Here is a 15,722-nt window from a genome sequence, read left to right as displayed (position 1 = left end):
CGATGTCGCCGTGTTCCAACAACTTACCAGTTATTTCGCTGAGTACAACCCACAACCAATAGAAATGATTGACAAAACTATGACAATAATAACCCAAAATGATCCTTTCAGTCTACAGGACTGGTCATGTTATAAACAAGTGAGACACCCACCCTGATTGTGGTGTAATGTTTGGCAGTACAAACAAATGTCTGTGTTGCGGTCGGCGGCGGGGCCGTGGTGGAACCTGCATGGTGGCCTGTCCATAGAGGTCCCAGGCCCCAAGAGCTGAGGCTCTGAGCGGGCCTGCTGCACCCGCTTTTGCCACACAACGTGGGCCCCGGCATAGCAAGGCCAGTCCTCCATACCTCCAGAGTCCAGAATGAGGGGCACGGGGAGCAATGCAGGGTGCAGTTCAGGAGGCGAGCAGCAGAAGCCCGGGCCCTGACCGTAGTGGATGTGGATGCTACGGTCGTCCTGCAGGTCTAGGCTCTGGTGGAAGCGAACAGAGGGGCCATCAAGCACACAACCACCCACTCGCTCGAGAGGAGCGGGAGGGTGTCCGTGTCCCTGGTGGCAGCAGTGGGGTTGAAGCTGTAAAGGGATTGAGGACACCCGTACAGGAGGTCCCGTAGGGCCGCTGGGGTCATGGTCCTGGCACTCTGTCCCAGGACTGGGCCGATCTGTGGGGTCTGGCTTTGGGCACTGGCAGGGGCTGTGCTTAGGAGGGCAGACAGGCAAGTCTCTTTCAAGGACAAGAGCAGCAGGTGCAGCAGCAGCAGCAGCAGCAGCAGCAGCAGTTGCGGCCCCCTGCTCCTCGTCCGAGCCTCTGCTTGGGCCCTGGCTGTGCTCCCCCTCCTCATAGTGGTGGTGTCTGTGGCGGTGGTAGTGGATGTGGCTGAACACAGTCTGCGGCTGCTCTTCGGGGCAGCCTGCTTTGTTCACCACAGAATCCAGAGACCTGGGCCGGGCCTGGGCGCTCGCCTCCAGGCTGTTCCTGCGGGGGGGGCGCCCAGAACCTGGCCCATAATACACAAACGGATCGTAGTCACTGCTCAGAGAGCTACGGAAGGTGGACCAGCTGCCATAAACCCCCTGCAGGGACACGTCGGTGCAGTTGAGAACAGAGTCGCTGGAGGAGCCGTGGCAGGGCCCCGAGCTGGAGTCACTCGCCGGCCCGTCGGCCATGTATCCGCTGCGCTCCGTGTGGTAGCTGCCGCCTGAGCAGCTGCCGTCGTCCTGCCTGCCGTGGGCTGGCGCGCCACGGGGCTGTTGCGTGACGGAAGCGGTGTGGTGCAGTCGCGAGCTGGACGCACTGCGCTGGGCCGGACAGGATGAGCGATAGTTGTGGCAGGACCGACGGGGGGTGTAGTGGTGCGTGGACGTCCTGCAGTTACCTCCAATCCTGTGGGGCCTCCCGGGACCCTCTGCAGGAAGGTGGTACCCACAGCCAGACGCAAGCGGCCTGCTGGCCAGGAAATGTAGCGTTTGGGGTTCCACAGCGGAAGGGCCAGTGTAGTGGCCCAGCGAGGGATAAGGTCCGGAGGGTCCATGAGGATAGTGGGGCCTCATAGAGAAGGGGATGGCATGCTGGGGGAAGGGGTGGTTGCGCGGGCCGCTGTAAGGCTGAGAGTGCAGGAAACCCTGGCTTTGCTCTGGACTCTGCTGGAGCCTGGTCCTCTGGGGCTGCCGCTCCGTCCCTGTGGAGCACAGCAGCAGTCAGAATACACAAAATACTGCAGGGTATTCAGAGATATGGCTGATTCTTGGCCAAAATAGGAGTTCTTATTAGCAAAATTTTACACCAAATCTAAATTCAAAATGGGAAACGATAAATTGACTCAAATTGTACTACTGGCAGCATTGAGTCCATATGGTTCAAAAAACAAGAAGGCCTCAATTTTGAAAAGAAAATGATTGAGTCAGTCATATTTCCATATTTGACTGGAAATATGCTTTTCCTCACCCATGATGTTGTGCATGCAGAGGGGACAGGTGCGGTGTTGCAGCAGCCAGGGGTCGACGCAGTCTTTGTGGAACTCATGAGCGCAGGAGATGATCCTCAAATGCTGGGACGAAAGCGAGACAGAGGTAGATTTGATGATGAACAGCTGACGGAGGGCGGTTAAATCTACAGATACAGGATGCTCCTCGCTCTCTCTCCTCTTACCTGGCCGTCCTGGAAGTCCTCCAGGCAGATGGCACAGACGGGGCTGGAGTTGGAGCTGCTGGCTGACCCCCAGGCCGCTCGGTGGTGCTGGGAGCCCGAGCAGCCCTGGGAGCTGTAGGTCGTGGTCTCCAGTCGACTGATGGCCTGCATGGTCTGCTGATGGACAGAGTCCTGCACGCACAAGAAGGGAGGTGTTAGAAAAAACCTTTAAACAAAAAACAATCGAGGTGTGGATCCTTTGCTTTCACTCACCCAGGTCCTGTTGGACTTGCACTTGTAGCGGAAAGCGAAGATTAGGACGATGGTCAGAATAGCGAGGACAATGGTGAGCAGGATGCCCACATCATAATGAGGCTGAAACGGGAAAAGGAGATGGACTCGAGCAAGTTGTTTGTATTATTTCACAGATTACTCTAACATGTCTTAAATTACTTTAAGATGACAACTTGTGAGGCATGGCCATGGATCTGTCTCCCACCCTCCCCTGTCATCCAGTCCACATCAAGGCTTTCTCAGCTAACACGACGGGGCATTCAAAAGACTTCCCTTTTTGGGGTTCTTCTTCTTCCAGGCAATTTAAAGGAAAGCCAGAGAGAGAGAGAGAGAGAGAGAGGTGTGTGTACGCGTTTCAGTTCTTACCCATCTGGGCTGCTCCACCATGATCTCAATACGAACTTTGGCCTCCTCGTTCTTGTTGACCAGACCCATCAACTCCTCGGCGTCCGCCGCCTCCACCAGCACGACTGGACGCAGAAGGGAGTCCGTTTCTCGCAGCTGTGTGGAGAAAGACAAGTGTGAAATGTCTGTGAGCTTTCTCTGGCTTTGATCATTTGTAGATTGATGTAGCTGTAGCTCTGTGTCTGTGCACTCACCTCAGCAGCAGCATTGGCGTCATCACTGACATCAAAGATAACAGCCTGAGCTCCTTTGTCCAGTGCCATGCGGGCCTGAAGGACACAACACGGGAGAGGAGACAGTTCAACACAAAACATTCAGACAGCGAGGACATTTTCAGAAGATTCTTATGCACGCGTGATGAGGATAATGGAGAGAAAGTACATATTGAGTAGGAAAGCTCATCGTCCACGCAACAGAGAACATCTGCCCGTTATGCAGCACACCAGTTAGGGTCTCAACCCATCACTAGGTGGCAGTCATGCACTGAGCGTCAGGCACCAACAACACAGACCAAAGTGCAGCTCCTCCGGACACTTTTTCCACCTGACTCTGGAAGCCAAACATGGAATCTGAAGGCCACGGCACCAAGCGGCTGCCCGATTGGACCCTTTTCTAACGTTGGAGAGCGAAGCTGAATAAATAGTGCGACACTATTGAAACTGAGTGAAAAAGAATATTCGTCACACTGAACATCAAATGTCCCCAACATGCAATGAGGGACGCTTTGTATTCAAACTAGGCTCTGAGAGTGTGCATTCATGTGTGTTATTTTAAGATACAGTGAACAAGCATGGTGGCACATCAGTGAACCAGTTACTGCCCAGTGGTGCTCAGTGGCACAGGCAATGTGGGCAGTGGCTAACAGCTGGATAAGGCCAGAAGAGCACGGTCAGCTTGTTATCATATTGTGTTATCATATTGCGTATTGTATTTTCTGACATACCCAGGCCTGCAGATTGCTCCACTCAGTTCACCAGCTGGTCTCCAACCGTGTCTGCCTGCTGTTTGTTGCTGAGCAGGTAGTGTACTGTTGTTTTCAGAGCTCTTTGACTTAAATCAGCGGCCTGCTGTTGCATTAACTGATGCCATGAGAGCGGTGAGAGCGAACCGATGGCTTCATTACGAGAATAACAGATGTGGCAATGCAGCGACAGGTGGAGCAATAGCGAACGTTAAAACACAAATCGAAAAACAATAGCACAAGTGGTCAGCGGACTAACTCAACAATCTCAGTAACATAGCAATTAGCTAACGTTAGCCACCATAGGCTACCATAGGCGACCAAGTCAAGCTGCAGCAGCAAAAGGATCAACTGTGCATATTATTTGTAAAAGACTGAGGGGCAAAGCCACAAAGAATGGACAGCACCCCGAATTGTGCATCAGGTGCAACAGCTGTCTGCCTCCGTCTCAAGGTCTGATTCACACAAGATGTCGTGCCAATGATGTCACGGCGCAAACGCGGCAATAAAGCCTCAAATTGTGTACGTGCCCCCGCTGCTACTGACCTCCATGACATGGACTGGTTTGAACCGAGTATCAATCCCGCTCTGTGTGTAAGTTTCTCTGAATGATGTTTTTTGTTATCAGTGTTCACTAAAAAAAAAAAAAAGTCCTAGAAAGGCTTTCTGGAGCTTCACCAGAAGACAGCGAGAAAAGTAAAAAGCAGCCTTTTCATCAATGTCTCATCACGTGCTCTCAAGCGTCTGGCATCTGCCAACGCTTAATGAGGAGGAGACACAAGTTTAAAACACCGAATCACCCGGGTCAAACACACACACACACACACACACACACACACACACACACACACACACACACACACACACACACACACACACACACACACACACACACACACACACACACACACACACACACACACACACACACACACACACACACAAGACATTTACAAATTCAGGTAAAAAGATCACTCAGTTGATCCATTAATCATGTTCGTGAAAAACTTCTTTTGTGGAGTGGCTGCATGGAATTCAGATCACAAAAAGAGAGAGTCAGTGTGTGACCATGAGGAAGCTTCCTTTTTTTACACAGAATGTCAGAAGCGTACCCCTCCTACACCTCAAACTACATTACAGAGCATGACTTAAAAAGCACCAAAATGCCCGCGTGTGTGTGTGTGTGTGTGTGTGTGTGTTTGCGCACAACGAAGCCCGCAGTCGAGAGTTAACAACATTGTTCCAGAGAAACGCTGGTGGCCGTAGTATTTACGGTCAGAGGGAGGTCAAATAAAAATTAACATATAGCCTTTGATCTGGTTTCCAGCTGTGGTTGCACGGCCTTTCCCCTGTTTCATCAGAACAGTAATTGTAGTACGTGCATGGGCCTAAATGGGGTGCGGTCACGTAGGAAAAAAGCTAGATCTGTGACATGTGGGAATTTGCTTTACCTGGGGTTCAAAAGTTCCCTTATGCGGCATTATAAGCCCATATGTCCTGTAATCGTGGTGATCTTGTGGTCCAACACACACACACACACACACACACACACGCACACAAAGAAGGACACAAGCAGTTTCAAATAGTTTCCTATAGTTCAAGAACATATCATAATATACTTCTCAAATAACTGCAGCAGTGACACCACAGTGTGTTCCCCGAGCCATGCTCCGCTATAGAGCCACGGACCCGGAAGAGGCCCGAGAGATCACGTTACACGATTATTGGAGGATATATTTAACCTTTAATGGCGCAATGAAAAGCTGTGACGCTAACAGGGCGAGTTTGTAGGACTGCCAGCACGGGGGTTTCAACATCTCCGGGGTTTGTCACGGTCGGAACTGAAACAGACATCGCTGTGGTTAGGTAGACACCCATCCTCATGGAGGTGCAACTCGACATGTGGGATTCGACGCCATTTGGCATTTTGAGTAGACATTAACCATTGCAGCATCGGAAACGACTGCGGTTCGCCAAGGGAGGACGTCATCGGCTGAAAAACTAACAAACAACGCTGATTGGATTTCGACAGAGGATGAAGTCAGGAGGAGCAGCAGGTAGCGGAGAGCTCTCAGTGTGAGCGAGCTGTCACAAACATAAACACACCTGAGGGCAAAGAGACTGAAAGAGGCACTGTGAGGTCACACAGGTACACTAGCAGGTACGCATTCAGCACAGACGACCTATTTCTTGCAGTTTTTTTTTTACTGTGTCATATGCAAATGTATATCTGCATCTTACAATTACTACGAGAACATTTCCAACTTTGGCGCCTTCCCATATACAACAAAATAGAAGAAAAAAGAAGCCCAACAGGCTAACAATTCATGAAACAAATCAAGCTAATACAAGAACAAATGGAAAGGCTCAAGTCAGCTTATTAACTCAAAAATAATTAATAATTAGATTTCACGACAAAAAAAAAGAGGGACTCTCAAAATGGAAATTTGATAAATAAATAATATGTGGTAATAAAATAAATACATTAAAAAGAATAAGTTTCAAATTAAATAAACTACAAATGAAAATATAGCCTTATAATCTGTGAATTAAATTTTACATGGCAGAACCAGAAGTTGCTCTTCATATCTGTGACAAACAACAGTCACAACAGTCTTTTGACAAGCTACAACTCCCTTTTTATGTCCACCTCTTAATGAGACACTTGGGCCTGCCTCTCAGACACAATCAGATCCAGTCTGCTTGGAATGGGGGAAAGGCTCACTCTCAGAGTAGCCTCCAGTGTTGCTTGGAGTCTGTTTCGGGCTTTGGTCTTAGTTGTGGCCACACTGGAGAATCCTGATTCACACAGGTATGTAGTCGTGAATGGGAGAAGGTGTTTCACAGCCCTCAGTGCTAGACATGGGTACTCCTTTGAGACAGCAATCCAGAAGGAGCCCAGGTCCAGTTTGCCCCACTGCAACTTTAAAGTGCTGTCGGTGGAAACTTCCAGAAGCTGGGATTCCAGATGTGAGGACAAAGCAACATCATCTTCAGTGGGATCCACAGAAAATGGGTCCAAAATCCACATGTGTCCATCTCTGTGATCCTCAGGAAAGTAGTCATCAAATGTCTCTGCCAGTTTGAGAGGTGCTGAGAGACTGAGTCACCTGAGGAGAGTTTTCCAAAATGTCAGACAAAAGTGGAAACATGTCCATCCTCTTTTCCTGGGCCCTCTTAGTCCACAAAGCAAGTTTTTTTTTGAAAGCTTGAACTTTGTCTGCAACAACAAATATGTTGGTATTTCTCCCTAAGTGAGATGCTCAGCTGGTTCAGCAGTGAAGAAATGTCACAGAGGTAGGCAAGTTTAGCTGTGAACTTCGTGTTGGCATAGTAATGTGCCAGAGGAGATTTTTTCTCAGTGAGAAAAGACCTCATTCCTCAGTTCAAACAAACGATTGAGGACCAGTCCTCTTGAGAGCCATCTCACCTCACTGTGATAGAGCAGCTGGACATGATCTGCTTCCATGTCCTCACAAAGCTTGGCAAAACATCTGGAGTTCACAGCTCTACTTTTAATGAAGTTGATGGTTTTCACACTTACATCCATCACCTCATGGAACTCTGGGGACGTATTTTTTGTCTCGTCATTCAGCAATTATTTTGCAATATATAATTGCAAGTGTACCAAGACAACACTATCCTTTATTCCGAAATGTAGTATCAAAGCACATAGTTCTTTCTGAGAAACGTCTTGGAAATTATGAGGAAACTACAAATGTACTCGAGTTACTTTGGTGATTCTCACAGTCCTGTGAAACAGCTCTGTCTTTATTCAGTGTCAGGGGTTGGTACTACCATTGTCCTAATGTCACTAAAATGTAGACACGAGTGACACTTTGTTGACCACCTACTGCTACTTTCTGGTCAGCTGATAGTTGAGAATAAATATTAGACAATCCAAATATACTCTCCCTGTGTTTTTCATAGCAGCAATACTCACTTAGAGGTTATTTAAGGACATGTAAACTGCACAGCCTGACATTTTCACTGTGTGCGAATGGACTGAGTGGTATCCATCAGTGTGTGGGAGAACCACTGAATAATACTAAATATTATTAAATTATTGGACATTATGTCATTCTGAACATCATGTTAAAATACAGTTAATCCATGGGGCTTTTATTTTGAAAGGGTGGGGGAGAGAGGAGAGGAGACAGAATCATAATGTTTGAAACACACAAACCAAGGTTATTAAATAACAGGCTTCATCAGAAGCATTCCAGTTAGAATTCATTCTTTTATTTTGAAATGGGGGGTGGGGTAGGGGGGGGTGAAAGGGAAAAGTCCTCTCAAAATCTCTAAGACCTGAATGACTGTATGAGAGAGAGACACACAGAGAAAGATAGAGAGAGAGGAGAGAGACTGAGTGAATGAGTGTGAGAGAGTGAGAAAGACAGACAGGCAGACAGACAGATGGACTGAGAGAGAGACAGACAGACAGAGAGAGAGAGAGACAGACAGACAGTTAGATGGACTGAGTGAGTGGGAGACAGAGACAGACAGACAGACAGAGACAGGCAGACAGACAGAGAGAGAGAGAGAGAGACAGACAGACAGACAGTTAGATGGACTGAGTGAGTGGGAGACAGAGACAGACAGACAGAGAGACAGACAGACAGACAGACAGACATACACCTGCGTGCGTGTAACTGGTTGCCGTGGTGAGGACGCCAAATGTGGAAGAAGAAGAGTGTCAAAATACATACGGAAGAAATAGTTGAAGAATAAAGATTAGAAGAACAATAGTTATATTGCCAACAACTATTGCTGGAATAAACAAGTATGCTCACTTTAAAACATATTGGCTGTGGATGAAAACAAAATACACATGTTGTCACAGCTCTCCCGACCACGAGAACCAGCCGCAGTTTTCCTGTAAATATTCTTCCTGTTGTGGGTGCCGAAGAAAATAAAGTTTTGAGTCAAACTATCCCTGGTGTTTGTCGTACTGCTCCTGGGTCCTTACTACACATGTGACAACACATTGGTGGGCATCACACTCACAACATGTTATCTTTGTGCTAATCACTATACGTTGTTCTGCTCGCAGCCTTCATTCACACAGATTATCATTATCACTAATGCCAGTCCAGCGACAGCGGTGCCAACAAACACTCCTGCGTTCAGTAGACCTTTGGCACAGCGAAACCACCAACTTCTGGTCTGAGTCTCAGCAGCTGGAGCCGGCAAGAGGTTCCCTTCAGGACAAATCTCATGTTTCTCATCAAGCTTGACATCATTCACCTTTAGCTGCTGCTGCTTAAGGTCTTTCATTTGTAACAACATGACATTATTGTCATGCTCAGCCACCTTTAGCCGCTGTTCAAGGTCTTTCATTTGGGCCGACTTGACATCATTCACCTTTAGCTTCTGCCTTTAGTAATTCAGACCCGCTGCGGGATGTGGCTGACCAGCTTGAGAACTGTGCGTTTCTTCTGTTTAAACGTATAAGCAGCGTAACAACAGCAGTTGTTTAGCTAAATACTGTTGGTCAAAGTGCCAATATACTCTATCAAACTGAACTTTTCACAATATTCTAATTTTCTGAGATACTGAATTTGGGATTTTCCAGATTTTCCAAATTTTCCAGTTCAAGTTGTCAGTTATAATCATCAAAATTAAAAGAAATAAACATTTGAAATATATCAGTCTGTGTGTAATGAATGAATATAATAGACAAGTTTCACTTTTTGAATGGAATTAGTGAAATAAATCAACTTTTTGATGATATTCTAATTATATGACCAGCACCTGTATATGGTCGAAGACGTGATGTGTGAGTAGCGGACTTGCTGTGCGTAATGGCGACCTAGCGCACGATCGAGTATGCGGGTAGCTCAGTTACGCAAGGTTATACGTTGGTTGACGGCTTATAGAAGAGGAAGATAAGGTTTGTACTATAAGGACTAGCATTTTCTGAAGCCACTAGCTCCATGGTAACATCTGCTAGCAAATTGTCGGGTCTGTAATGTGTCTTTTTCCGTCGAAATGCTGCAAGATCCGAATTGCAGCGCTTATGGCGACTTTGTACAGTGTGTGTTTGGGCTCCTTTTGTGAAACATCCATAAAAAAATGAAAGAAAATCGATGATTTCTTTGCAAAGATGAGGATTTTGGGCTAATGCTGGGATACCAAACACGGCCATGTTTTGTGACGTAGTTTGCGCAAGCAAGCCGTAGGAACGGAAGGGGAGGGGATCGAGGACGCCGGCGTCCTCGCGGAGTTGAACAGGCAAAACCCTTGTCAAATAAATGAGATGATACAATGTGATGACCACAAAGACATTTATTTATCATGTGTATGTAAACCTGCATACACAACAAGAAGCCCAACAGGCTTTCCCACGAGCGTTGGATGTTTCGTCGCTAGGTGTAGCTTTAGTTTCGAAGGCTTCAGTGCTTCGTTTGATAGCATTAGCCCACATTCCACACACTGAGCCCTCGGCTCTGCCTCGTTGCCTCCGTTCACAAAGCCGTACTTAAGAAAGTCAGGATTGTACTTGCGCACACATTTAGACTTTTGGGGGGGTATGGCACCACTGTCTTCATTTTTTCTTTTTAAAAACGTATCCATAACTTTCGCTACAGGCTAGCGGCTAGCTGGTGTCGTTTTCTGCTTATTGTAGCTTGTTAAACAACTGACTGATGCATTACCGCCACCAGGTGGTGGGAAGCTATATTGCAACTGAGCGTCTCATGGATAACAGTAATATCTCTGGTGTCTTCAATTGACAACCTACGCGGTCCCGCGGCCCACAGGTGCAAAACTGAAATTTTTTTGCGGCCCTCTAGGTGGCGCTCGCGGCCCAATCGTGGGCCGCGGCCCGATGGTTAAGAATCACTGTTGTAGTGAAAACCTGAAATTGGGACTAATTCCCACAGCCACTCCTGAACCTGTGTTCCTCCTCCACTACGAGCTGCACTTGGCGGACGGCAGTATTAACCACAGCTCATCTTTCATAAATACCAGACCGAGCCAGTGACCCCCCCCCCCCCCCCCCCCCCCCAGCATTGGGTGGCCTGATCGAGGGCCAGCCAGCGCTGTGTGTTTACATCCCTGGTGAAGTGCAGCCTGCGAGCCAGGCCTGGCATCACAGCGCGTTCTCATTTCAGGGGTCGCGCCGAGGTTTTTCCGTCGTCAGACGAGATCGCCTCGCCTGTTAACGTCTCTGTGTTTGTCATGGGGTTTAATGTGGTGCGGGTGGCACCGCCGGGCCAAATCGACCCCACAGGGCCGATCCCCTTCATCTGCAGCCATGTTCCAACGTAACGGAGGGAAAAGGGAGGGGCCAAGAATGACAATGTATTACACACACATAGACACATTCAGTCCCGCCACGGAGAAACATCTGCTATATTAGTTGAACATCTATGATTACACAACTATATTCAGAGTCCAAGTGTGACCCAGTGGCTTCATAACCTTTGACAGCACATTTGATTTAAATCTGTGCGTTAAAGGGGCAGCAAAGACGAACGGCACGGCAACAGCATGTCTGGCTCAGCATGTCATTTATTCTTCATCCATTTTTGTTCCATATACCAGAATAAATCTGCCAATGGAGTGAGATCATTTGACTTGTTCCAGAAGTGGCCGGCGTTATTGTGATTTATTTACAATGCTCGGACTGTGCTCGGACAGACATTTTTATCAGCGCAACCAGCAAGTAAGAATCTCAGCCTGAGCTAATTAGTGAGCATGGTTGTTCCTGTTAATTACACACCACCACACGCTCCCTAACCCACTGCCATAAACCTGCATGGTGTTGCGCTCCCTCGGTCTCCGATAACTCCTCATGCGTCTTTAAAGCACGGCACCAGACTCCATTTAACTCAATCGAACTTGTCTTTTGCTCAGCGTGACTATCCACATCATTCATTGCATGGGTAAATTACACCATGGAATAATATGTGTGGGAATGAGGGGTGAGAGTGAAAGAGGTAGAGGGAAAAAAAAAAAACACAGAGAAGGGCGGGAGAGGAGTGAGGCGAGCAGGCTGTGGTGCTGCTGCATTAAAGTGTCTAATGACAGAGCACAGAGCTCCGGCCTGCAGGTCTGAGGCCGACTCTCTGCTCTGTCATTTCTCCTGAATGGCCCGGCACACTGGAACCATTACCGAAGCACTGGGACGTCGCTAAATGAGGAGCAGACGGGGGCGAGACTGGTGGTGAAATACTTGGGGATAGGGGTGGGGATGGATTGGGGGTGGGGGGGTGCAGGTGAGACAGGTGCAGTCTGAGTGGACGGTATTGAGATTGAGTTTAACTGGGCATGCCATTTAATGTAAAGTATTACTCGACCCTTTACGTCTTCAGGATTGTCTCTTGGCAACAGGAGATATCAGGACTTAATTCATTCACGGGATCGACAGACAGTTTGGAGATTCACCCGCTGGTCAGTTTACCTGTCACATGATGCGAGCACAGACATCCAAATCATCCGCGGTAGATAGTTGATGGAGGTTGTGTTTACGGTTCTTCGACTAAGCTAAACATTTGATACTTAACAGTAAACACAAAGTACAGCTGAGGCCGATGGGAATGTCTTTTGTTTTTTGCAGGTGGTTGGTCAGCTGGATGCAAAGTCAGAGGGGACCATGTCCAGTCTGGGGACCATGAATATCCGTTCAAATTTAAATGGCGATTCATCCAATGGTTACTGAGATATTTGGACCAAAGTGGTAGACGATTGGACAGATAGACGGACAGATGTCCACACTGCCAGCGTAGCAAATAAAAACAATCGCTGCACAGCATGAGGCCATAGAATGTGCTCGACTGAAAATGTACCAAAATTAAACACGACTACATTATCTGCATTTATGTAATCATTTACTTTATTTTTTTAACGCACTGAGCAATATTATAAAAGAGACAGGAAAGTTGAAGTTCTCCTCGTGACTACATCCCTTCTGCTTCTTCTCTCCTGGTGCACTTCCATCAATGCTGAAACGCAGAGCTTTGCTTTAAATATTGTTTACTTTACTTTAAAGCTGTCTATTTAAGTCTAATTGTGTGTGAATAACTGCTCTGTGTGTGTGTGTGTGTGTGTGATTGCCGGGTGCTCGCCACTGGCTGAGCGGCAGTTGAGTTGGTTTGGAGGAGGGAAGGGTGTGGCCCTGCTGGGTATCCATTACTCACAGGGGTACTTTGATGTGGGGCCGCTGGAGGGGGGCGAGTAATGTATGAAGAGGAGGAGGGGGGGGGGTGGGGGGGGGGGGGCCGGGCGGGCATGCCAGGGCAGGTGAGCAGATTGTACACTCTCAGGAAAAGTATTGAGCCCGAGGGGGTGGGCCTGAATCACAGACACACACACACTCCTCCTTCTTATAACTTCCATTCATTCTGTAACACACACACACACACACACACACACACACACACACACACACACACACACACACACACACACACACACACACACACACACACACACACACACACACACACACACACACACACACACACACACACACACACACACACAGAAACACTAAATCCAGAAGCTGGGCTCGGCCACTCTTCTCGTGCAGTGAAGCAAGAGAGACACTGGAAAAAGTTATGAACCCGATCTGCCTGTCTGGAGGTTAGAGAGGTCATCGAGGGAACAAATAGCATTAAAGCTCAGCCCGCCCTCCTTCTTCCTCCTCTCTGTACTCCCCCCGTCCCTCGCACCCGTCTCGTTAGCAGGCCCCGGCTACACCAGGACACGCATTAGAGAGAGAGAGACAGATAGAGAGAGAGACCGATGTCATCTGATACGCTGTCACCTGTTAAACACGTCCCCCGAAACATCAAAGAGCCGGGCAGCGGGACAGATGAGACTGATGTGGCTGCCAGTGATGGAGCCCAGAGGCTCTACTCGATCGCACACACGCCACCACGTGGCCTCCCGTTTCACTTCCTAAACCCAGCCCAGCCCGATGCCCGGGCACGGGGGAGGTTTCACAGCCAATAAAACATGTCAAGAAGGAGAAGAAAAAGAAGTACTGTGATTTTGAAGACGGAGGAGCTGTGCCACTCCTTAAAAGGAATATCTCGACATTTGCGGGAATAAGCTTGTTCGCTTTCCCAATGAGTGTAAAAAAGAATAAGATCGCATCTGCATGATAATATGTAGCTAGAGCCAGGAAATGATTAGCTTAGCTTAGCATGGAGACTGAAAACAGTGGGAAACAGACAGCGTGGATCAGTGAGAAGGTAAAAGAACGAGAATCTGTCGCCCAGCATCTCACCAGTGTGAAAACAACGCCGTATTTTTGACATTGTCCTGTTTTTTATCCAACATTCACCAACACTGACTGCTGCTGCAACGCGCATCTCTACAAACAACTATGGCTGTGTAAGCATGGGAAATACTTCTGAAATTAATTACAGCTGAAACTGTCGAGATCCGTTAATCACAGGAGTTCCTGACGGTAATAAGTATAATTAAGTAAACCACCTGAGTTACGAGGCAGGAAAAGAGATGTAAAGAGGGAGGGTTAGATCTCAAACATGGCAAACCCCACCTCTGACGCTTTCTTCTCACTCCTCCAAACATCTAGAGGGCTCTTCTTTTTTAAATAGAAAACCTGCCCGACCCCACAGAGGAGCCACTATCTCTTTATTGTTTGTATCGCACTCAATCAAGAGATTCAGCTCGGAATAATCCTCCTTTGAGTGGAAGAAGACACCCTGTTTTGTAGGCTCCGTATCGGTATGTTGATACATTCCTATGGCAGTGATGAGAGTATAACTAGACGACGGAGAGAAAGTGTCCTGCATAATTTCTCCCAGTCTGTGGCCGGGGCATGGCGGAGGATTCTTTTTTCTTTCTCTTTAGCGACGGGCGGCAACACAGAAACTCGAGGGAAGCCAATTAGAGGGCCTTTCCCGGCCTTTTAAGAGGCAGATAATGTTCTTGTTTTCATAAAGCATCCTGTTATTTAATCAGGCCTGTAAGTGAGAGCCTGACAACCCTCCTACAGCGTAGAGCAGCCTCCCTCCTCTCCTTCCCTCCCATCATTCCTGCCCTGAGCCCTCCATCTCATTCAACAGCTCTTGTAAGCCTCCAGGAATTCGTTCTTGGAACAGGCCGTGCAGTAAGCCGTGTCTTTCTGCAGTGCAAATACACACACACACTGTCTGTTCATGAGGTAAACCTAGACACAAATATAGATTAAAAAAAATCACCCCTTTGCTAGATTTCACAACTACTGTGCATTACATTCTGACTGTAGATCACATCACTGTAATCACTGATTGCATTGAAATCTTGTATTTCCAGTGATGGAAGAAGTAAAAGTAGCAATACCATCATGTAGGAAGTAAAAGCCATGCGTTTCATCTATTACTTGTAAGCACAATGGAGTACCGGTACGAGCTTTTCAATGGTTTTATATATTTTTGGCTTTTTTAACATTTGTAAGAGGTGTTGAATTAAGACTCATAACCCGCAGTGTTGAGTCTAATTGCTATAGCTGCCGAACGAACACGGTGGTATGAAAAGTACAATACATCCTTATATAAATGTAGCGGAGTGTAAGTGTAAGATAGAAACAAATGGAAATACTCAAGTAAAGTACAAGTGGCTTGAAATTGTACTTAAAGGTACAGTGTGTGTAGCATTTAGGGGGAGCTATTGGCAGAAATGGAATAGAATATTAATAAGTATATTTTCTTTAGTGTACAATCACCTGCAAATAAGAATATAGGAAAATTAGAAAAATATTTGAAATTTTGTATTTAGAGAGTGAGCGTACGGAGCGGGTCCTCTTCATGGAGCCGGCTGTCATGTTTCTACAGTAGCCCGGAAAGGACAAACCAAACACTGGCTCTAGATACGGCCATTTGCCGTTCATTCGTTTCAGTTGGCTGCAATCTCACCGCTAGATGTCGCCAAATCCTACACACCGCTCCTTTCAGTACATGCATTCATTTAAACGTAGTT

General features: G+C 47.4%; 1 protein-coding gene across 1 annotated transcript in view; it reads right to left on the bottom strand.

The window, feature by feature from the left end:
• Positions 1-15,722, bottom strand: part of rnf43 (ring finger protein 43) — a 75,474-nt gene that overhangs the window by 473 nt on the left and 59,279 nt on the right. The window contains exons 3-8 of the mRNA XM_076102169.1: positions 3,022-3,096; positions 2,789-2,923; positions 2,402-2,503; positions 2,150-2,320; positions 1,946-2,048; positions 153-1,679 (exon numbers count right to left, since the gene is read on the bottom strand). Of these exons, the coding sequence (XP_075958284.1) occupies positions 153-1,679; positions 1,946-2,048; positions 2,150-2,320; positions 2,402-2,503; positions 2,789-2,923; positions 3,022-3,096 (2,113 nt within the window). The remainder of the gene's footprint in view (positions 1-152; positions 1,680-1,945; positions 2,049-2,149; positions 2,321-2,401; positions 2,504-2,788; positions 2,924-3,021; positions 3,097-15,722) is intronic.

The sequence above is a fragment of the Anarhichas minor genome, unplaced genomic scaffold (assembly GCF_050575085.1).
Source record: "Anarhichas minor isolate MPS153535 unplaced genomic scaffold, ASM5057508v1 ptg000027l, whole genome shotgun sequence".
Taxonomy (NCBI): Eukaryota; Metazoa; Chordata; class Actinopteri; order Perciformes; family Anarhichadidae; genus Anarhichas; species Anarhichas minor.
Note: the sequence above shows the minus strand (reverse complement) of the source record. Positions and strands in the feature narration are given on the sequence as shown.